At 48.1% G+C, this 23,465-nt stretch overlaps 1 protein-coding gene across 5 annotated transcripts in view; it reads left to right on the top strand.

The window, feature by feature from the left end:
• The window catches only part of ACSL6 (acyl-CoA synthetase long-chain family member 6), a 62,216-nt gene that overhangs the window by 22,682 nt on the left and 16,069 nt on the right, over positions 1 to 23,465 (top strand). For 2 of the 5 annotated variants that reach the window (XM_011951051.1, XM_011951049.1), the window contains exons 5-17: positions 257 to 358; positions 860 to 959; positions 1,509 to 1,687; positions 2,860 to 2,892; positions 4,239 to 4,290; positions 12,801 to 12,874; positions 14,547 to 14,624; positions 16,115 to 16,249; positions 16,664 to 16,798; positions 17,876 to 17,971; positions 19,028 to 19,100; positions 21,212 to 21,300; positions 22,698 to 22,814. In XM_011951051.1, the coding sequence (XP_011806441.1) occupies positions 257 to 358; positions 860 to 959; positions 1,509 to 1,687; positions 2,860 to 2,892; positions 4,239 to 4,290; positions 12,801 to 12,874; positions 14,547 to 14,624; positions 16,115 to 16,249; positions 16,664 to 16,798; positions 17,876 to 17,971; positions 19,028 to 19,100; positions 21,212 to 21,300; positions 22,698 to 22,814 (1,263 nt within the window). Of the gene's footprint in view, positions 1 to 256; positions 359 to 859; positions 960 to 1,156; positions 1,202 to 1,508; positions 1,688 to 2,859; positions 2,893 to 4,238; positions 4,291 to 12,800; positions 12,875 to 14,546; positions 14,625 to 14,681; positions 14,760 to 16,114; positions 16,250 to 16,663; positions 16,799 to 17,875; positions 17,972 to 19,027; positions 19,101 to 21,211; positions 21,301 to 22,697; positions 22,815 to 23,465 lie in introns of all 5 variants that reach the window. The other 3 variants (XM_011951052.1, XM_011951050.1, XM_011951048.1) reach the window with 2 other exon arrangements.

Here is a 23,465-nt window from a genome sequence, read left to right as displayed (position 1 = left end):
CTACTAAAATATGAAAAATTAGCCAGGCGTGGTGGCATGCACCTGTAATCCCAGCTACTCGGGAGGCTGAGACAGGAGAATTGCTTGAACCCGGGAGGCAGAGGTTGCAGTGAGCAGAGATTGTGCTACTGCACTCCAGCCTGGGTGACAGATCGAGACTCCATTTCAAAAAAAAAAAAAAGAATGGCTCCTGGGGATCTCCTTCCCCTGTTGAAGAGTCCTTGTTTTCTCATCACTTCCCCACATCTGTGTGTAGGTGGCCGACCGGGCTGAATTTCTGGGGTCTGGACTTCTCCAGCACAATTGTAAAGCATGCACCGATCAGTTTATTGGTGTTTTTGCACAAAATCGGCCAGAGGTGAGCATCTACCTTGACTGGTTTAGAGGGATTCGTGGGGTAGGGCTTGGCTACCATGGAATAGTCCTGCTTTCACTGTTTGTAGGGCCCAGGACAAAAGAAAAAACAGAGACCCTTGGGCTATGCCACCACTCCTCTGCCCACCCTGGCTCTACCCCTCATCAGCACTGGCCACTCCAGTCACACTCCATCCACATCCCACCCAGCTCTACCAACAGCTGCCCCTTGAGCCAGTGGGGAGGAAAGACCTGAGGAATAGGCTCATGCGGGCCGTGGAGCTGTCCTTGGGGCAGTTTGGACATGAAATCCGGGAGTTACAGAATTCCCTGGGACAGGCCTGATCCACAAGGCTGTGGGTAAGCAGACACAACCCATTAACCTCATGGATTCCTTGCCACAGGCATAGGGCTTAGAGCAGGGACCCTGGTTACCTGGGCCTAAGGGCAGGCCAGCCCTCTAACTTCCCTCTTTCCCCACCCGCTGCCTTGTGTGTCTCCATAGTGGATCATTGCGGAGCTGGCCTGCTACACATATTCCATGGTGGTGGTCCCGCTCTATGACACCCTGGGCCCTGGAGCTATCCGCTACATCATCAATACAGGTAAGCCAACTGCCACCCCACCCTGCCACTGGCAGCTGGCCCCTAGCCTCCAGCTTCTCAGGTTATGCTGATTGTCTGACACTCGTAAGAGGCACTTTGCTCTCAAAAAATACTAGGGTCTTACACTGTGGGTCCTGAGTTGGCTTCCTGAGTCAAGCTGTCCCCAGTCAGACTTCACCTGTAGGTTCCTTCCACAGGGCTCAGCTGCCAAGAAGGAACCTCTGCAGCACCCTCCACACAGGGTACAACCCTCTGAAGTTCATGACAGCTTTGCACAGATGCAGGGGGGTGGTAAATATCTCAAGCAGACCTGGGATGATGGGGGCCGAACCTGGAACAAAGGGAAGCTTGGAATCTGCTTGAAGAGGTTCCCTGGACTTCTGCCCTTGGTTCCGCCTAGGGCCCATGGCACATTCCTCTGTACATGAGGCCTGTCTTATGTATTTGTTTACACATAAGCTATGGGCACACAGCCCATGGAAGTGCTGCCTGGCACATGCTGCCTGCCTGGGCCCACATGGTCTGACTCTCCCTGATGGCCCCCTGCAGCAGACATCAGCACCGTGATTGTGGACAAACCTCAGAAGGCTGTGCTTCTGCTGGAGCATGTGGAGAGGAAGGAGACTCCAGGCCTCAAGCTGATTATCCTCATGGACCCATTCGAAGAAGCCCTGAAAGAGAGAGGGCAGAAGTGCGGGGTGGTCATTAAGTCCATGCAGGCCGTGGAGGTGAGGGTCTGCTTCTGGGCTGTTTGCTGGGCTACCGCTGGCTGGTCACCAAGTCAGAACTTCTGGTTATCTGTCCCTCTCATGCCCTGGGGTGGCTGTTTTGGGCCCTCAGGGTATATCAGTGTCCAGACAGGGCAGGCTTTGCAAGGGCTGGTGGTGGGTGGTGGGGTTGGTGCCCACAGGCATCCTCTGGGAGATAGGCTCTATGGCTGGATCAGTTAATCCAGCCTGGCACTAGGCGCTGACTGGTGGACCGTGGTGCCAGCTTACCTCAGAGGTACTCACGCAGCCTCTGGAGCTTCCTCCTTTCCAGCTAGCCTCAGCCTGTCCTGTGTCTGAGGACTAGAGACATAGGTCCAGGAGTCTGGGAGAGGTTCTTGCAAACGTGATCCAGACCCCCAGCAGCCAGCAGAACAGATGTTTCTGTGCCTGGCCTCCCCAGAGACATCAGGTTGGTGGCAGTTTGTGGTCTGCTGGGGTGACATAGGACATTCTGGCCTCCAAGGCCTGAGGCCCTGCCCAGCAGCCGCTGACCCCCCACTATGCCCTACTGGATCTAGGCCCCAGGCCCTCCTCCTCCTGCCTCCGTGTGTGCTCCCCACTGTACTGGTAATGCCTATGCATTGTACCCCTCCCTGGCACTGGCAGCTGACCTATACTGGCAGCCCCCACCTGCCCCACCAGCACTGACTGCTCATCCAGAAGCCTAGTCCACCCAGCTGCTGCATCCTGAGCATGTGCCCAGCTGTGCCAAGAGCACTTTAAGCCCAACATGCTCACACCCGGATTGCCATCACACAGTTGGCATGTGCACACTGCTTAGCCTCTCCCTGGGGCTCAGGCTTCCTGTCTGTAATGTGTGGGGTGGCCTAGAACCTCTAGTCACCCTCCCTGTCTCCCCGGAGCCTCAGGCTTAACGTCTGTCTGAGAAGAGGCCACTGAGGTCATGTCTGCCATGATCACCTCAGTGACCTCTTTGGAATCTTAAACTCTGGGCTTGGTGCAGGAGTGAGGCCTACTGAGCTGTTTATTCTGATTTTGTGTGTGTGTGTGTGGTGTGTGTGTGTGTGTATGTATTGTGTGTGTGACAGAGACAGACAGAGGGACAGAAAGAGAGAGAGAGAGAGAGAGATAACTTTTGAGCATTTAAAAACAACATTTTCTTCTTTCAGGACTGTGGCCAAGAGAATCACCATGCTCCTGTGGTAAGCTAATCCACTTTCAGGTCTTTACTGAGCAAGATGGTGTGCAGGGCTTGTCCTTACAGAGTCCCTCACTGTGCACAGACCAGCACCTCTGTGTTAATAAGCAACTCCTGTGTGCAAGCCAGGAAATGCCCACTTGGGTGTCCAGGACTTCTGTGGGCCAAGGACCCAGGGAAGGACCTGGAACAGGAGTCAGGTATTTGGGAGGGAGAAAAAAGAGCTGCCAATCCTGGCCACCCTTGGTTCTTCAAGTAACTTATTTGGGAAGTCTTATTTTCTCCCTATGAATATGGCAAACTCTCCAGAAGATTCAGTAGACAGAAGCAGCAACAGAACCAGAAATGGACTCTTGTGCCAAATGGCCTTATGGCATCTGCTGTCTTTGTTCATCTTTGCTTCATGAACTTTTCTGTGCGTCATCCCCATGTGATACTTCCTGGGGTTGAGCCACAGTGAGCACAGCTGCCCCTGGGATGGGCCATGTGGGGGTTTTCAACTTTCTAAAAGCCATCTGGCCTCCAGGCCTCCCTCCAGCTCAGTCCTTCCCTCTCCCTTCACACAGGCCTGAGCAGGTCACCCCGGGCTTCCCAGGGCACTGCATGGGTAGCCCCTGGTGTTTGCCCATTTCCCACACATCAGGGCTCAGTCTTAGAGAATGACTCTCCCATCCCTCAGCACCCTTTGTCTCTTGTGCCTCTGCCTGTACCCAGGCTGGTTCCTCTCCCCAAAACACCCACCCACACTTCATCTGGAGAAATCTTGCTTGCCCTTCCATCTCAACTGTCACCTCCTCTGGGAAACCATCCTCTACGTGCAATCAGACTTGGTGGGCTCCTTCTGGTGACCCCAGACTGTGTGCCCAGTGCCAGGGCAAGGGCTGATGCAGAGCAGCCTTGGTGACACAGTGAGCAGCTCAGTGACCGAGCCACATGTGCTCCCAAGCTTAACCCCAGATACTTGGGAGAACATGGGAAGGAGGGAGAAAACTGGGTCACATCCACTAGAAAGGTCAGAGCTTTGATACAGACTGAGATGTGGCCACTGCAACCCAATCCCACCTAGGATAATTCAGCCCAGACTGAAGTAGGGGAGGCAGTGGGGGACCAGATGTGAAGATTAGTGTTCACACCCCAGTTAGGTTTCCTCAGCTTCTTTTTCTTTTTCCTGAGCGCTCACCTGCCCACCTTTCCGAGTGCAGCACACAGGAGCATGCAGGCATGCCCAGCACATGCTGACACCCACATACAGCACACACATGGGCCTGGCTGCTGGGGGAGCTCAGGCATCTTGGGCCCTGGCTGGCCACACTGGGTCTCCCTAACACACTCCTCTTCTCATCCCTGCAGCCCCCACAGCCTGATGACCTCTCCATTGTGTGTTTCACAAGCGGCACGACAGGTAAGCAGAGGCACGCAGATCCCCAGCCACGGCTACCTGCACCCTTCCCTGGTGGCCTAGCAGGTGACTGCTGGAGTCTTTGATGCCCTGTTTGAAATGGGCTGAGCCTTGTCTGGTGCCTGGCTCTAGACGCTGGGTCCCTCCTGTACCTCCCAGTGCCCAGCATAAGAGTGGCCAGATGGACAGTGTGCATTGGGACGTCTAGTGTGAGAGCTTGGCACCTCCCAGAGCTGAGTCAGCAGAGTCATGGGCAGCTGGATCATGTGCTGAGGGAGGTCCTTTCTCACTGGGGTCATTTCTCTCTGGGAAACAGCTCTCACTCCCCTGCTTTCTGCCTCTACCTGGCCTTTGTGTTGGGGACTGGGGAGAGAGTGTGAGGTTTGGCGTCTGAAAGCCTTGGTTTGAGTCCTATCTCTGCCGCTTGCTGGAGGACTGTGAGCCAGTCATTTAACTTCTCTGCCACCAGTGTCCCCAGTTTCTCATCTGCCATGAGAGTGGCTAAAGGTGCCAAGTGGGAGATGGGACAGTGTGTGAAAGGACAATACAGATGCTCCACAGGCTGGAGCTGGTGTGCCATGAGCAAGGCTGTCAGGCAAAGCACACAAGCAGAAATGACACCCTCTGTGCTTGGAGTTGACAGAGGAGCACACACATCAACAGTGGCAGGAATAATCAAGGAAGGCTTCCTGGGGGAGGCAGAATGTGCAAGAGGGCACAGCACAGGCACAACCCTCTGCATTTCTATAGCATGCTATCCACCCTTTCTCTGCACCACTGGGGCCTCAGCACAGCCTGTGAGGTGAGCAGGATTGTCACCAAGCCTGGTTGCTCCAAGGGCACACTGTCAGCAAGTAGAAGCACCAAGACTTGTGCCCTGTTCTCATAATTCCCAGGCCAGGGCCCTTCCCAGTGCTGCCTTTCCATCTCATTTGATGACGTGGATGTCACTTGCCTTGCCCTGAATGGGCAGGAAGTCCCCGGCCTTCTTATTCCAAACTGAGGATTGGCCCATCTTGATGACAGCTCTCAGTGGGCAGTGAACTGGGGCTCTGCATGCCTTCTGCAGATGCAGCCTCTAAGGCATTTGGCAGATCTGTGACCTGCCCTATAACCAGGATTATTCATGTCAGTGGATCATGATAAACACGCTTTATTGAATATCGATTTTTACCATTAACTCATATGGGTTTAAGGATTTCCACCATATTCTACTAAACTCTGTCAGAAAAATAACAACACAGCCCTTCCTCCCCAGAGGCTGACATCCAGAGCCAACCCAGAATTCAAAAATGCCCTTCAGGTTTATGTTGCTTTTTAAAGAGCACTTTCCAATGTCTTTTTGTCTTGAGTTTTACAATGTGAATTTTTGCTGACATGGTTTTGGGGAGCAGGTCACTGCTATGGCCTTACCTTTGGACCTGCCTTCAAAGTGTGCCTTCAGGCTTTTAACAGGTCACTTGGTCATAAACATCACCCTTGGATCTGGAGAAAAACTTCATGATGCAGAAATGTGCTATTGCCTGGCTGGGGAGGGCAGACATCCTGTCCAGTGCTTTTCCAGACTGTAGGAAGCTAAGCTATCCTGCTCAAGCTCTGTGTGGCGGAAGCAGAATGTGTGGGCCTCAAAACACAGGCTGTGACTTACTTTCCCAGACTTCCCACTCCAAAGCTATGGCTGGTGCCTGGGCAGAGCTAGGGGAGTGAGCAGGGCTCTGGCCTGATATCACCCTGCCTGGCTGTGTACTTGGATTTCCTTGGCTTTAGGCTAAGCCCGTGCTGTGCCTCTTGTACTCATCCTCTTGTCGGGCACATCAGCCTTGTGTGTCCTCAGCGTCACAGCCCAGATACAGCTTCCCTTAAATGTAAGCTAAACGTCCTGGCTCCCAGCCTCATCAAGGGCCACATTGTTCTTTTCGTGGGGAAAGATGGAAAATACAATCTGAACCTGACACTTGGCCCATGATTCTGGTGGAATCATTCCAGGAAGATTTCCTTCTTGGCATGCAGTGGAAAAATCTGTGGAGATTCCTAGAATAAGTCAGTACTTTCAAGTCCCTATTCAGGCCAAGAAGGTCTGGGAGGTGGTGAGAGCTTGTGGTCTTCCTGTATCCAGTGATGGCTGAGGGGTGGGCATGTGGTTTGCTATTCATTTCAAAATAACTGTTAGCTGAACTGGAATCTGAACCCACTCCCACATCTGAAAAAAAGACAATATGTGGGTGTAGCATAGCCCAGTTTGGGAAATTGGGTCCCTTGAATGATAGTTAGGATGTTTTATCCTTGTGAGCTCATATACCTTGTCTTCACAGTGAAGAAAACACAGTGTTTTTAAAAAACATAACTTCCAGTCTATGTGTTTTTAGCAGTCTTTTTCTAATTCATCTATATTTATTCATTCAGCTCATTTTTGTGAGTACCCACTATGCATCAGACCTAGCATTAGGGGCTGAGGGCATAGGGATGAAGAAGACATAGGTTTGCACCCATGAACTCCCAGCTTGTGTCATCAGGCAGTTACAATATGGTGTGGTCGCTGCCTTGAGGTCTGCATCCCTGGTGCACAGGGTACCCGGCCACCGAGAGGTGAGTACAGAAGGACAGAAAGGATTTTCAGAGGAAGTCAGTCTAAGCAGAGTCCTGAAGGATTGGTAGCTGTAGAAGCCAGGGAAGAGCATTCCCGGCAGGAGAAAGAGCATGTGCGGAGGCATTGTGGTAGCACAGAACACGCTGCTTTGAGGGAGTTTTGAGAGGAAAAGAGAGGGCCCCAGGCAGGGCTTGAGGGCACGAGCATGAGGGAGATGATGGGACAGGAGTTCCCAATAGAGGTCCTGCAGGAGGGGTTGGAGAGGCTAGAGGAGAACAGGATCTGTCAGCATCATCTGTGGCTAAGTTGTAATTGGAGGATGTCACCATGAAATGACCTGCTGGTGCTCTTGACAAAGGTTGGTCCTCCCAGCACTTTGGGAGACCAAGGTGGCTGGGTCACGAGGTCAGGAGATCGAGCCCATCCTGACTAACATGGTGAAACTCCATCTGTACTGAAAATACAAAAAATTAACTGAGTGTGGTGGTGGGCACCTGTAGTCCCAGCTACCCGGGAGCAGAGGCAGGAGAATCGCTTGAACCCGGGAGGCGGAGGTTGCAGTGAGCCGAAATTGCGCCACTTCACTCCAGTCTGGGCAACAGAGTGAGACTCCATCTCAAAAAAAAAAAAAAAGAAAGAGTGGTCCTGGGACATGGGGTGGAGGACTTGGTTGCTGTGGACTGAGGACTGAGGAGTGAATGGGAAGTAAAGATATTGATTCAGTACAAGCATGTGTGTACTTCTTTCAAGAAGCTTGGCCATGCCACCAAAAGGCATGCTCCATCATGTTCATAGCAACACTATTTGTAACAGTCAAAATCTGGAAATAATTCAAATGCTTATTTGCTTACAGTAGAACATTATGTCACAATGTTGAGCAAAAGAAACCAGGCACAAAAGATTGTATGATTTCTTTCATATAAAATTATAAAACATCATAAATTACCCTGTGGTTTTACAAATCAGGATAGGGAATGTCTTCTGGGATAATGGCACCCTGGAAGGGTGATACGGGAGCCTCTGGGGCTGGTGATGTTCTATGTCTTGATCTGGGTGCTGGTTGTACAGCCAAGTTCACTTTGGAAAACTCCATTGACCTTTACACTTATTTGGGCACTTGTCCATGTGTGTATTATACTTGAGGAGAAAGTTAGTGGGTTTTTTTTTTTAATAGTTGACTATGAAGATATGGCAGAGAGTGAGATTGGCAGCTGGTGGAGTCAAGGGCTTTGGGGGAGGTCTGTTGCTCCTCTGGAGATCCTGAAATTGTTTCTTATGGCTGAGAAGGGGCCACTGGAGACAGAGGAAAGGAAGAGGATGCTCAAGCACCAAAGTCCCCGAAGCTTTGGTGTGGGTTGGGGAGAGAGGAGGCCTCCAAGCACCAGGGAGGAGATGCTAGGAAGGAAGAGGTAAGAGCAGAGTCTGGGAGGCCAGGAAGATGTGGGGAATCCTCTGACGGCTTCTGCCTCCTTTGTGGAGTGGGAGTCAGAGTCCTGGCTGAGGGTGAGAGGAGTCTAAAGGGGGCATGTGTTGACAGTTTCTGGGAAGAGAGCCCCTCTGGGACAGAGGCTATGAGCCTCAGGGGCTGTGCTGTGGAGGGAGCGGGAAGGTTGGCAGCTGGATTGACTTGGTGGGGTTTTCAGAATGGGATCCTTGGGGAGCCCCAAGAGCTGAAGCACTTGACGGGAGAGTGCCTGAAGGGAGGGACACGGGAGTTAGCGTGGGAGGAAGGGAGGAAGGGATGAGAGGGAAGATAGGAGGGGAGGTGCCACAGGTCTGGAGTCATATGAAAGTGTCTCAAAGCATGAGGGATCAATTCTAAGCACTGGCTATGGGCCTGGGAGGCTGAGGGGGTGGAGGCCATTCAAATTGGGGCATCCCTTCTGTTCCGAGGATGCCCATGAAAGCCCAGGCATCTGCAGTCATTTAGCTGAGCATGTAAATGCCCATCAGCCCCAGAACTGTGGCTACTCAGAGGTGGGCTTTCTGGGGAAAATGTTCACCATGACCTATTTGTTTTGTGCTATTTGGTTCAAGACCTGTATGAATGTAGACATAAAATTACATCTCAGCACTCCTGCTGTATAGCTTTAGAATTACTTAACCTCTCTTAAGCTTGTTTTCTTGGGTATTAGATGAATACACTTACTGCGTAGAGTTGTTTCAAGAAATAACTGATTTACCATGTATGAAGTTCCCAGCACAGTGCCAACATTAGTGGGTGTTGAATACTTGGCTACTATTATAGTTATTATTTCTATTCTTACTAGCCCTCAAGTCTGATTTTTTAAAAATTGGTGGATATGGGATTGATAAAAGTAAGACTCAGACCTAAAGATTTGAGAGCCTTTAGCAGGAAGATGAACACTCTACCTGCATTATGAAACTTCCAGAGAATTTCAGTCACCAGTAACTATTATAACCCACCTTTGACTATTTAAAAGCAGAAACAAGTAGCCAGAATCCCCCAGCTGGGTGGCCCAGAACTGTCCCCAAACCCACTTCCACCCCTGTAGGAGAAACCTTGAGCTCAACTCTATCCGCAGCTGCTGTCACTTGGAACCAACATCCAACCAGGGCAGATCATCACCCAGCAAAATTCTTTTCTACATAATAGCCATGGGAGGCCTGCCCAGGAACACTGACCAAAGCCAAAATGTCATTGGCAGAATCTAACACTTGGAGAGTTCTTCTTCAGTGGCTAGAGAGAAAAATAAATACAAGAATGGTCAGCTTATGAGGGGATGATGGGAAATACAGTGGGTCTCATATTGCTGAGACATTGGTGGCCTGGATAGCCAGTATCTCTTACTGACATTGCACCAGAAAAAGAGAAAACCAGGGAAAATTCTGCAATTTGGTTCTGCAACCTTTCAGTCTTCCCCCACAATTTGTTGCCAACATTCACTTCTTCTTCATCCTTTGGGACCACACGTAGAGACAACTTAAAGAAATAATTTGGGCATGTCTGGGAATGTTTTAAAATTCTATAGGCCATTAGACATGTATAAAATGGCATTCATATCCACAAGAAAACTAAAGGACATGAACTTTTCTCATCATGTTGGAGAAGAAAAGGGCTTATCTAACCAAGTGGAGTTGAATAACTACTGCTGTTGTATGTGTTTTGGCTTGAACTGAATGGAGGCTTTAGGATTTTTTTTTTTTTTTTAATCAATGAAGACAGTTTTCCCTTGAGATTCTTATACCATTCACCCTGAGTTCTATCAAGCATGAACAAGTCAGCCAACCTTGCAAATCCAAAGCTCTGTAACACAGAACTCTATTTCATGACACTTATGATTTCATACCTAGTGTTTGGGAGATATTCTTTAGAAACTTCCAGATCCTAAGAGTCAATGGAAAGAAATTACTAGGTGACACTCGGAATACTCTGTGGGCCCAGGTACTCTGTGGGATTTGTATATGAGACAACTTGGATATTTCTTAATCTGGGCCTGGGTTTGAGGAAAGATGTTAGTATGAAAGAAGGATAGGTAGAGATAAAATTAGACCCCATGGCAATTTTTCTTTTCAAAAGGAAGATATTTTGACAGCTATTTATTAGAGAAATATAACCTTTTAAATCATGTCATAATCTTCTGTGTCCCCAGAATCACCTCTGTGATTTGCAATATGGGTGGAAGTGCCAGAGCATAGGTTAAAATCCCATCCACCATACATTTCAGTCAAACAGATGCGTCTTGTCTCTTGAATTCAAAGATTGGGCCATGCCTGATGCTCTTATCTCTGACAAATGGGTCACCAGTAAGTTGAACAAGTAGGCCTCCTGGGACATAATTATGAGAGCAACTTTATTTTTATCTCCATTCGTGCCTTTAAATTTGTGCCGCGGGGGTAGGTCTTTTTCTGCTCCTGGGCAAAAACTCAGGCATCTTGTGCCTTTTCTGGTCGCTCTCAGGTAATAAAAACTCCTATGGACATTGCAAGTCACAAACACAGTCTTAATTCAGAATTACAAGTGTCAGTCCAAAATAGGAATCAGTACACTTCACGGAGACTCCTTCCTCTCCCAAGCGAGGGCTGGCTGCAGGCTTGGTAAGGAGGGCACGGTCCTCCTCTCTTCTGTTCCTCTCTGATGTTTTTCCTTCTCCCCCAGCTTGCTAACAGAGGTTTCTGCCCTCTCTTACCAGATTTGAAGTGGGGTAGCTGAATAAATAAGTGGAATATGAAAGTTGAAAGATGGTTTTGGGCAAATATCTAAAACTCCCTCTGCTTGATGGCTGCCTTCATGAGCACTCTTGATCTAGGCAGTGCCCTTCCTTGGGTTGTCTGCTGCCTTCTCCACTTCAGCTTCTGCCTCTGGTGTACTCTTGATTGTCTCCCCTCATGGGCGATGGTCCTTTTGCCCTGGCAAACTGGTCTCGTGGATAAGATTTATTGCACCCCACCATTCCCACCACTGCTCTCTGAGACTGATGTTCCTTCTGTAGACTCCATATCCAGACTCCCTGGGATTAATTGTTTTTTTTATTTTTTATTTTTACAACCACAGTCTTCTTCATCTTTCTCATTGGCCCCCCAGCTTCAGGGAGCACAATCAGGCACTTTGAGTGGTCCCATTAGGGGCTGAGTTAGCCTGGGTGTTAGGCTGGGATTGGGAGAGAGGACCCTTCATTCCTCACCTTTTGATGGGCTATGACTCAGTGTAGCTGTCTCCAAAGATAAAAAATTCTCTCTCTCTCTCTCTCTCTGTCTGTCTGTCTGTCTCTCCCCCCACCCCCTCTTTGAGGCAAATTTCACATAGCATAAAATCAACCATTTTAAAGTGAGCAATTCAGGGGCATTGAGTACAACACTCTCTTAGTCTCTACTCAGCCCTTTTATTGCCTCATTCAGGGTGAGGGTTGCAAAGTTAACATGTTGGCTTATTTAATGTTTTCTGGATAGATTCTGCATGTAGTCTGGCCCCTCACTTTTGTGTTTTGCAGCTATTGTATCTGCTGCCTCAGTGGAAACGTCTGATTTAACATCTTTGGCTGCCTCAGTGGAAACTAATTTAACATCTTTCATGCCTAGATTATATCTTTAGATCTTACAGAAGCCTGTGAGGTCGGCATTATTGTCCCTATCTTACAGATAAGGAAACAGAGAGGAACAGTGGCTTTCCAGTGTTATGCTGGCAGTGAGTGGCAAGGCTAGGATTTGAGCCCTGTCAGATCTGTCCAGCAGGAACTTTGGGATTGTATCCACTCTGACAGGAAATGGTGGCCAAGCTGGCCACCCTTCCCAGCCTTCTGTGCCTGGGATCCCTAGCCACTTCTATCCTCTGAGTCATCCTAGCAGTCCCTGGCTTCCTCAAGGGCCCAGAGAACCAGGCCTTATGAGGAGTAGTGAAAGGTCATATCAAAACAAAGCAAGAATATTTGTGTCCCATTTCTGCCAAGGAGCAGGCAGGAAGGGCTGCTCAGCCCTCTGGATCTCCAGCCTGGCCTGAGCCTGGGGCCTTTTCAGGTACCAAATGCAGCAGAGAAGTCCTCTGCCGTCAAGAGTTGACTGCTGGACTCAGGAGATCAGCCCCGCTCAGGCCCAGGGAGTAGTACAGAGCCCTTGCTGTACGTAAGGGGACTGGGGGCTCAGAGCCTCTCCTCCTGAAGGGAAACCGGAAAGGATAAGGCACAGACCACAAGCAGTTCACCCTTCAGGCCTTGAGGCACCCCACCTGTGCAACCATGTCACCTGCCTCCTGGTCCCATGCTGCTGGGAGCCTAATGGTAGGCTATGTCTATAGGATGGCGGTCCCTGAAGCAGCATTCATCTGCCTGTAAGTCTAAAGGTAGCTGAAGACAAAGGCCAGAGGCTTGGGTGGACAGCCTGGGTATCTGGGACTGCCAACTTGGGCACTGTTTTCAAGAAGTGGCCCTTGAGTTTCCAACTAATTTGACTTCTTGCTTTCTTTTTATAGGGAACCCAAAAGGTGCGATGCTCACCCATGGGAACGTGGTGGCTGATTTCTCAGGCTTTCTGAAAGTGACAGAGGTGAATAAAGTAGAATTACTGTTGTAGGTGTCTCTTGAGGACAACCTCAAGCCTCAGAGGATTTTTTTTTATTTGTTTGTTTTCTTTTTTTTTTTTTTTATGATGTAATCTGTGCTGCCATTCACAGGCAGGAGTTTCTGTTCTTATTAGAGCAACCCCACTTTTACCATCACTTTTCACTCCAAATACTGAAATGATCCATATTTGATAAATATTCAGTTGATTTCTGGGAGTACTAAGATCCCAGAAAGAAAAGCATGCAAACCTATTTTTCCTTTCTAACTTCAAATAACTTAGAAAATTGATATAGCTATGGTTTTGTGTGTACCTTTATTTAGAAAGTAATCCTTAATAACTTGTTTTTCGAAGATCAGGGTTTAATTCAGTCATTTTGTGTTTAAGGACTACTAGAGTCTGAGAAACAACGGCAACTGCTAATTTATAAGGCTGTACTTAAAGGTAAATCTAAAATTAAAAAAGCTTTGATATCTTGGCCTGACTAAAACATGTTAGCATTTTATAACTGGCTAACAAAGGAGGACTTTTCCCACAAGTGGTGAGTATGTCCTGCAGTTTCCTTCAGCATAAAGGAGTGTATCTTTTCAAAAAAATTTGGCTTTTTCTCCACCGTGGAGAAAGTCACTCTCCACGTTCATGGTAGATGACATTATGGAGTGTGTGCCCCAAACACTTAGTAGAAAACTGTGAAAGACAATTTATTTTAGTAGAAAACTGTGAGAGACAGTTGCTGGCTGAGCCCAGGTCGGGAGCAAGGTTTGCCCAAGCTGGCCCAAAAGCCAGCACAGGAGACTGAAGGCCTTTGCAAAGGGATGGAGAGCAGGGAAGTCCAGCAGAGGAGAGTGCCTGGAGGCACAGCCCACCCGGATCCCAGGCCTTGTGCAGGGCTCCCCTGGCTGGAGTAGCCCCTGTCCCTAGGGTCAGTCCCATCTGTGAGATGTGTCCTGGGCCCTCCCTTTGCTGGCGGGGCACAGCAGGGCTCCCTGTCAGTATTCTTCTTTAAGGCCCTGGTTCCAGGGATGGCTTGTGAGGCCAGGCTCAGCCAGTTTGGGGTTTGGCCTTGTCTCCTCTTCTGGCTGGGGCTCGTACCCCAGCCACAGTTGCATAGACTTGGGAGTCTCTGGGCCCCTTTCTCTGCAAGGACTAGAAAGTGCTGACTAGCCAAGACCTTCTGAATCCCTGCCCAGGTGTCCCAGGGAGCCTGGAGAAATGGGGTGTGGGGCAGGTCCTGCAGGTGTGGGGAGGAAGGGGAGAGAGCCGGGCTGGCATCGACTGACTGCAAGTGAGGGGCAGGCCCTCTGAGAGGAGACTTCCCTGCGGAGCTCATTCTGCTGGTTTCTGTGTGCTTCATTTGGCTCTTTGCTTCTGCAGATAACCTAGACCCACTGACGCTGCGACCTAATACTCCGCTTCCTATGCTGCCCTGTCTCTCTGTCTCTCTTCTTTCTCACCTTCCTCCTCCCTCTCTCTCTCCCTCTCTCTCTCATTTCTTCTCTTTTTCATCTCACCTCTCTCCGTCCTCACCACTCCCATTCCCCTCCCCCTCTTCCTGTTTGCCCTCCAGGACCATTTTCTCTTTATTGTTTTATGATTCTCTTGTCGTCTTCCTGTCAGTGTTTCTTTCCTTTCTGTCTCCCATGCCCGTCGCCTGCAGAAAGTGATCTTTCCGAGACAGGACGATGTGCTCATCTCCTTCCTGCCTCTGGCTCACATGTTTGAGAGAGTAATCCAGGTAAGACGCCCACCTGACTGACGGGGCCTTGCCTGGGCTCCTTCTTTTTTCTTACAGAGTCAGTGGGCTCCCACTTGTGCGGATGTGCACATTTCCTATTTGCCTTTAGCACACATGTTTGAGCGAATGGTACAGGTAAGGCCCTGGCATCAGGGAGGCACACTCTGTGCCTAGAACCCATAACCCTAGCGGGTGTCACTTGTCACTGGTGGCATGAAGTAGGACCAAACTGCCCTGTCCTCAGAAGGTACCATAGGGGTCCGAGGGCTCAGAGGACCTTAGCCACCCCACCTGTCCCTCCTGGGAGCATTGTTCCAGGGAAGCCCCCAGGCCTGCCCTGTCTTACCCATGGACACACTCGGCTGAGAGACACCCCAGCTGATAGCATCTTCTCAGAGAGCATTGCAGCTTTGCAGAAGCGCTTTACCATTCAAGCTCTGTGCAGTACAGCTCCATTTATGACCAAAACACTTATGTTCCATAACTTTTACAATTCACAGACTCCTAAAAGAGAAAACAATAGAGTAAAGTTGGGGAATGAAACTGGCATGGCTCCTCAGGCTGCAGATGGGGACTGACCTGAGGCTGGCCCTGAGACAGGCCTTGTGGAAGTACAGAGGGAGCGGGAGGAGGAATCCATATGTGATTGTAGAGACAAGGAATTCTCCATGTATGTGTCACTCAAGGGACCAGCGTATGAAAAAACTGTGTCTTCTAGGACTTTCCCATTTTGCCTTGGAAGAGATCTTATATAATAGTGCAGGTAAGGCCCTGGCATCTGGATAGCATGCTTTGCAGCTTTCCAGACCTGGATTCAATGCCAGCAATTACTGTAAATTCATTTTGTGACCCTGGGCAAGTCATGTAACCTCTCTGAGCTTTGTGTTCCTCACCTGTAGAAATGCCACTTCCCTTATAGGGTTGTTATGAGCATTAAAGAAAGGGGCATATATAAGGCTCCTGGCATACTCCTAGTCCCATTAGGAACCAGTCAGGGGCTCCCCCTTGGCCTCCCACTAAACAGCACCCACAGCCAACTTCAGCAGCATCTCCAGTACTCATGGGACCTACACACATTCACCTTCCCAGAATTCCCTGGAGAAATCCAATGCCTCTAAGACCTAGAGCAGATCCATTAGTAGGCTGTAGTTCATCTCAAAGACCTGAGTCCCCAGGGAGGCCCATGTCCAGGGTTTGGGAGTAGGTGAGGGGGCACGTAACAGTGAGAATGGCTGCTTTGGCATCTCCCAGAGGCTCAGGATTCCTCTCCATCTTCTGCTTCATCTCCCTGTGCCTGAGTGGGACTTAGTTGGAAGGTAGGGGGTGGGGGTCACCTCAGACAGCATTCTTCAGTGTCTCATGGCAGTGACCAGAGCTGGGTCAGGGGGTCATGGGTGCCCTCCATGTAGGGCAGCACTTTGGACAGCTTTGGACTATAGCCAGTAGTGACCACCCTAAGGGACTCCTCCCTTCCTGTCCTATCCTTCCAGTCTGTCGTCTATTGCCACGGAGGGCGCGTTGGCTTCTTCCAGGGAGACATCCGCCTCCTCTCAGATGACATGAAGGCCCTATGCCCCACCATCTTCCCTGTGGTCCCACGACTGCTGAACCGGATGTACGACAAGGTGAGCTCTGCAGGGAGTCTTCAGCCAGGCTGAGGGGCTGCATATTTGCTTGTTTGGACAGGGTCTGGAGCCCCAGGCAAGCTTTCAATGCCTCCACCACCAGGTCCTAGAACTTGCTTCCTCTCTTGTAGTTCCTGACTCTTTCTCATTCTTCCTTCTCGTGTTTTCTTCCTATTCTCCAAAAACCCCTGCGGGAGAGATTTTTTTTTTTTTTTCAGGAACTTCCATCTTCACAGCATGCCTGGACCCTGGCAGTGTTAACCTTCAGCTCAATGTCACACATTCAGTGACCTCCTGCAGGGGCAAAATGGAACATGGCTTCTCTGCTGGCCAGTCTGGGCCTTATTCCTGGGGGATATGTCTAGAAGTGAGACATTCAGGCCCTGACAGCTGCTTCCAACTTGTGTTCCTCAGATCTTCAGCCAGGCAAACACACCATTAAAGCGCTGGCTCCTGGAGTTTGCAGCAAAGCGTAAGCAGGCCGAGGTGCGGAGTGGAATCATCAGGAATGATAGTATCTGGGATGAACTCTTCTTTAATAAGATTCAGGTAAGAAAATGAACAAGTGATTGTAGAGGGCCACCTAAGTATCCAACGGGTGACTTTACAGGAGAACTGGAGACGTTCATCCCAGTGCCCTGTAATCGTGTGAAATAATAACTCATTTGCTTATGAAATCAAAGCTTAAGCTATGATTGAAATTTTAAACTTAAACATTTTTGATTTTTGGAGATACGTTACATTGAGATGAGCAAGAAGAAAACCTACTGTGGATAGTAGGTCCCTTAATCTCCACAGGCAACAATGTGGCTTTGCCGTTGGGTAGTCAGGTCAGTGCTCCACTGAGAAGCTCCTGGGCCCTGAAGGTTTTCTTGCCCCTCCCTGTAATCCTGGCCATGGTGGCTTTCCAGCAGCATGGTTCTAGCCAAATGGTTCAAAATCTTCTTTTTCTTTCCTGTGTTCTGTCCCTTTAATATCTCCCACACCAGACCAATCTTGAATTACTCATTTCTGTACCTCCTCAAAAGTTTTCAAGCTCTGCATTATCCAAGGAATCTGCAGTTAATTAGTGGCATTATTCATTTTTTATTGCTACTCTATTTTTAGTTTTGAAAATTAATATTTAAAATATCTTGGCTCAACTTACGTAAACAAAGTGTTTCAAGTATTCTGTGTCCTCAGCAGTACGTAGTAAATAAAGCATGGTATTGATTTATACGTGAAAAAAGGCAATGCCATTAAAATGGAAATTGGAAGAAATTGTCCTAAGTAATTGTTTTGGATTCTTGTCAATAATGGGAGAGTGAGGGAATAGCTGTGTATTTTAAGGAAGGGAGAAGAACCAATATTATAGAATGCCACCCAGACTAATGGTACTTATCTCAAAAGGCATAAAATAATTGGTCATATGGTGGATTGAGTTACAGAGCTGATTGTGTTTATCATTAGGAAAGGGAAGGAATTTCCTCAGCTCATGTGTTGTACAACCTCAGGCCTTCTTTCTGATCCCAGCCCTAGCATCCAGGTAGGACCCAATTGTTGGATGTTGACCTTGGATGAAACCCAAATGGGCTGGACACCATCTCAGATATCACAAAATTTGGCAGCTCTTCTCTCTTCCCACAGGCCAGTCTTGGTGGGTGTGTGCGGATGATTGTTACTGGAGCAGCCCCAGCATCACCAACAGTTCTGGGATTTCTCCGGGCAGCCCTAGGGTGCCAGGTATTGTCATTGTGTGTCCTCCCTTGGGAACAGCAGGAAGTACGTTAAGGCAGGAAAACTACTATACCCTCTACTGCTCAGAGAAAGAATGAACCAGGGGGCAAGATTTTTGTGAGACAAAAACTCCCTCCTCTGAGGAGGAAAAAACTCAGAGCCAGTGAAAGCCAGGATGGCATTGCCGTATTCTGGAAAGCCCAAGTTTATCCACTCTGGGAAATTCTTTTATCTGGACCTTTGGAAGTTTTTCACAAAGGGCAAAAGGGATTAGACAAACCATAGGTAGATCATCAATGTGTTGGGGAATCTGTACCAACCTATGCTGCATCTCTACCTTCTTCAGCCTGCAAAATATCTTGCAACCCAGAAAAGGAGAACAAGGGAGAAAGCCCATTTATATGTTATTTGATCTGTTATGTTTTGTCATCTCTAAAAATTTATTTTTTCATTTTCCATTCAACTTATATTTATTAAGTTTCTACATATGTAGCGTATCATAATGTGGTTGTGGCTGACAGATTTTCAGTAAAGTAGACCCATCTTTTTCATAATTGTGCATGCTTAAATTTTTCTGCTCTAGAAGCCTTAGTCTTTATTCACCGTACTCCTATTCCACATCAGCATGGCCTGACCACTTCTAAAGGCAGACACTTCCACATGGTGTATTCATGCAGACAGGTGGGGCTCTGGAGGGGAATAGCTTATGGAGCCAAAATAAAACACAGAGTAGATTTTAAAATGTTTATCTTTAATTCGTTATTATCCAGATGAAAAGTAGATCCAGTGGTTGAAAATAGGTCAGAAATCTTTACCCTAAACTATATAACCTTATCTACTAAGTGTCTGTGATAAAAATAGCACTTCTTCCAAGAGAATGTGGCCATGCTTCTTGTCTGGTTCACCTGGAGTTATCTACCTCCAGAGCACCTCCCTCCCTCCACCTCCCTGATCATGAAGCAGTCAGATGCTCTCAGTGGGAGGTTAGCTGTCTGAAAGGGGCGGCCAGTCAGCTCTTGGAGGGTGTGTGCCCACAGTGTGGCTTCTGTGTTTTGTTTGAAGGTTTATGAAGGTTATGGCCAAACTGAGTGCACAGCTGGATGTACCTTCACCACACCTGGCGACTGGACCTCAGGTAGGACAGGCTAGAGATGTGAGACTGGCTCGCAAGGCACTGCAGAGTAAAAGCAGCCAGCTCTAAAACTCCCTCATGGAAAGTAAATTTGCACGGGTACTTAGGAAAAAAGCAGAAGAGAGAGAAGAAAAACATTAATGGGGGTTATGTCTGGGTTGTGGCACTGTGAATCTGTAACCACTGTTGAGGTTTTTCCCTTTTTTATTCATCCTTAGCATACTAGAAGAATCTGGTATAAATTTGGTGAGTAATCCATGGGCTACCCACTACAGCCATGCTTCCACTTGGCCCTGAAGGATGAATCTCCTCAGAATGAGGGCGTGGATGAGAACTGTTCCTTTTTGAGGATGCCGCTACCTTTGAGACATTGATATCACAGGAGAACGTAGGTTTCAAAGGGTCTCTAAAATAGCCCTTTAAGAAACAGTACCCTGGCCAATATGAACCTGCCTCTCCTTTACACCATGTCCAATTCATAGCCTGCTTCCTTCTTTCTAAAATACTGTAAGCAAGGCCATGTAGTATCTAGAATCTACAAAAATCCAATATACTGATATTATAAACATTTTTCCATCCAGAGTTGTATCTTGTGATCTATTACTTCTTTTGTGCATGATTTCTATTTGTCTATAAAAGAAATAGGAAAATACTAAAACCTGTGACCAAAAAAAAAAAAACCAAAAAACAAAACAAAAACAAAAACAATGATCTCCAAAGCTGGTTCCTGTGGGATCTGCCAGCAGCAAAATGATTAAATAATTTATTTACAAAATAGGCTTTATTCAACTACAATTTTAAAAGACAGGACTAAGGAAAAAATGCTTCTATACTTAGCTTGGCCAAATATGATTTCAGTTTAAAATCCACCTATCTGGTTTCTGCTGACTATCTCAAGGTACTCTGAAAATAATATTGCATTAAACAGCATATTTCTTTCACATGCACATCATCCTAAAACTTTCCAGTTTGTAGTTCAGCAAACTTAAGTACAAACAGTGGCACCAGTCTTGGAGAGGAAGTCAGTATCCTGAAGGATTCTTTTGAGTGGTTTTCAGCAAAAGGGGAAGCAGGTCTGTAGAAGGCAGCCCATGGATTACCCACCAGATTTAGAGCAGATTCTTGCAGTATCTACCCTCATGTATCCCTTCCTTTTGGACATGTATCTCTCCCCTCTCAAGTCATCCTTTACATTTTCCTATGTAAACACTGCTGAGGTTTTTCCATTTTTCACTTGACTCTTACCATAAGACTTGAAAAGGCTTTTGTGTATGAGGATAGATATATTTGATTAGTATTGTCAAAGATTTGACAGCCTCTCTTTTAAAAGAGAAACCAAGGTGGTAACTCTCATTTTTCATATAGGTGGCTCAAATTTTCTTTCAGGACCTTGGCTAGCATCTGCTTAAAACCTCTCCAACTTGCCTGTGAATTATCTAACAACCACAATCACTAGAAAAATGTCTTAGATGTAATTTTGTGGTAAATTTGACCAAGAGAATTTGGAGTCTTATTTTCATGGGGCAAGTTTCTTCATCCCAGCTTTCCATTCGTTTGTTATTCAACATGTGGTGTGGGACCAGCAGCAGCATCACCTTGGTGCCTGTAAGAAATGTTGAATCTCAGGTCCCATTCCAAACCCACTGAATCAGAATCTACAGCTTACGATTTCTAGATTTCCAGCACATTAATCAACAGTCTGGTGGCTAGAGGAAAAGCAGTGATTGCTATATTTTATGATCCCCAAACCAAGACATGTGATCTGACAATGGGGAAAATGATTTAATGTGGGCACTGTTGTCAAAAATCTTGACCCTGTGGTTGGCGCCTCCCTACCCCATCCAGGACCCTGTGCATGTTGGTGCTGGGCCAGGTGTGCCTGTCCTGCTCATTAAGAATCAGATGTAAACAAATGCCTTTGTTGGCCTTTGCTTTCTCCAGAACTTTGTTTTATTACCAACACTTGCCAGTAACAAATGCCCCTTTAAAGGTGTGTTACTTTCCATCCATAATTCCCCACTTTGGCCACTCAGAGATTTTAAGGGGCTCGGAACATCTTCGGTGCTAAAACAGATCTGAACACTAACAAATGCCATCTTGCTCTGGTGTTCCAGGGCACGTAGGGGCACCGCTTCCCTGCAATCATATCAAGCTCGTTGATGTTGAGGAACTGAACTACTGGGCCTGCAAAGCAGAGGGAGAGGTAAACAAGGATTTAGCCATTCATGCCTGTGGCTGCTACGTGTAGTGAGTAAAAACAAACAAGAACAGGAGGGATGGAATGATTTTCCTTTTGCCTTGTGTATAAAGTCATTTTAAACTACTGATTAATTTGACTCAGCTCAACTCAGTATCTCCTCTCCTGTTTATGAGGCAACCAAGAGCCAGTGTTGGGACTGAGCTGGTCTAAATCAAGATTTGGAATTCCCAGACTTTTAAATTAATTCATTTTTTTTTTTTTTTTTTGAGATGGAGTCTTGCTCTGTCGTCCAGGCTGGAGTGCAGTGGCGTGATCTCGGCTCACTGCAACCTCTGCCTCCTAGGTTCACGCCATTCTCCTGCCTCAGCCTCCCGAGTAGGTGGGACTACAGGCGCCACCACCGTGCCTGGCTATTTTTTTTTCATATTTTTAGTAGAGATGGGGTTTCACCATGTTAGCCAGGATGATCTCCATCTCCTGACCTCGTGATCCACCCACCTCGGCCTCCCAAAGTGCTGGGATTATAGGCGTGAGCCACTGTGTCCGGCCCTTAATTAATTAATTTTTTAGTAGAGACAAGGCCTTGCTTTGTCATCCAGGCTGGAGTGCAGTGGCGTGGACATAGTCCACTGAACTCGAGACCATAACCTCAAACTCCTGGGCTCAAGCAACTCTCCTGCTTCAGTCTCTCAAGTAGCTAGGACCACAGGCATGTGTCACCATGCCAAGATAACTTTTTAATTTTTTTTGTAGAGGCTGGATCTTGCTGTGTTGCCCAGGCTGGTCTTAAACTCCTGGCCTCAAACAATCCTTCCTGCCTCGGCTTCCCAAAGCACTGGGATTACAGGTGCTAGCCATCATGCCCAGCCCCAAACTTTTGTAAAAATTCATTTTTTTCCCCTAACTATGTCATGGCCTACTGCTGTGTGATCTGTCCCAGCAGAAATATGACCTTTTACAAATAGGCCAGATGGAGTAGATAGAGCTGGCCTGTACTTGTTCATTCCATGGGAGTGAGTGGGAATGACTGCCTGCTAATGGAGCAGGGGGCTGAAGCATCCCTGGTAGAATCAGCCAGCCATCAATATCTGTGATGAGTCCCATCAAGTGTCACAGAGCAGCATGTGGCCAAGGCCAGAGGGCTCCTGAGGGAAAAGAGAAGACAAAGGCCTAGGGTGGCCAGGGCAGCGGGGAAAGATGGGGAGGATGTTGCTTGACAGAAGGCAGGAGACAGTTCAGACAGCTGCAGGCTGTTCCTCGTCCTCTGTTTCCATCCCTGCCATATCCACAGTGGCTTTCCTGATGGATAGTGCACCTTATCTCCGTATGCCTGGAGACAGCCTCCCATCTCCTCATTCCTCATGCTGTGGCTGAGAGAAGCCATGGTTTTTGTCCCATAGATATGTGTGAGAGGACCAAATGTGTTCAAAGGCTACTTGAAAGATCCAGACAGGACGAAGGAGGCCCTGGACAGCGATGGCTGGCTTCACACTGGAGACATCGGAAAATGGCTGCCGGTGTGTACGTTTGGAACCATGGAGCTCCAAACATTTTGGCGGTGGGAGGGTGTGTGGTCCAGGTCACTGAGACAGGAGTCTTCTCCAAATCCCTCCTGAAGATGAGTCATTCAGGAGCACCTCTGGGACCTGCGGGGAGGCTCTTCCTTCCCTGAGCCCCAGAGCTTCTTTCTCTTCTCACTCCATCTCATGAAGGTGATGAGGGACCTGTGCAGGTAGGTGTGACTGAGGTCTTGGAGACTGAATTCCTATCCTTAATGGTTTCCAGAAAGACCTCTGACAGTGTGTGGAATCCGATGTGAAGCAGGAGGAACAGGGGGTACATGTCTCTGGGACGTCTGAGAAGGGCAAGCCCTGCAAGCCCACCAATGCTGGCCCCCAGCCAAAAGGTGGCACTGAGTGAAGAAGAAAGCTTGGAGACAGGAGGGAGGATGCCTTAGTTCCTGTGGCTTTGCCAGCAGTTGCTCATGTAACCTTGAGCAGAGCCTCATCCCCGTCTGTGGCTTCACCTGGACTCACTTATAGAACAGGAGAACAAGCCTTCATGGCATTCCTTGGCCATGGCCTCCAGCTTTTAGCCAAAACCACTTTGCCTAATTCTCTCATTTTTAAAATAGATATCATAACGTTGCTTACCTCTGAAGTTATTGT

This window comes from Colobus angolensis, unplaced genomic scaffold, assembly GCF_000951035.1.
Source record: "Colobus angolensis palliatus isolate OR3802 unplaced genomic scaffold, Cang.pa_1.0 Scaffold314, whole genome shotgun sequence".
NCBI lineage: Eukaryota > Metazoa > Chordata > Mammalia > Primates > Cercopithecidae > Colobus > Colobus angolensis.
Note: the sequence above shows the minus strand (reverse complement) of the source record. Positions and strands in the feature narration are given on the sequence as shown.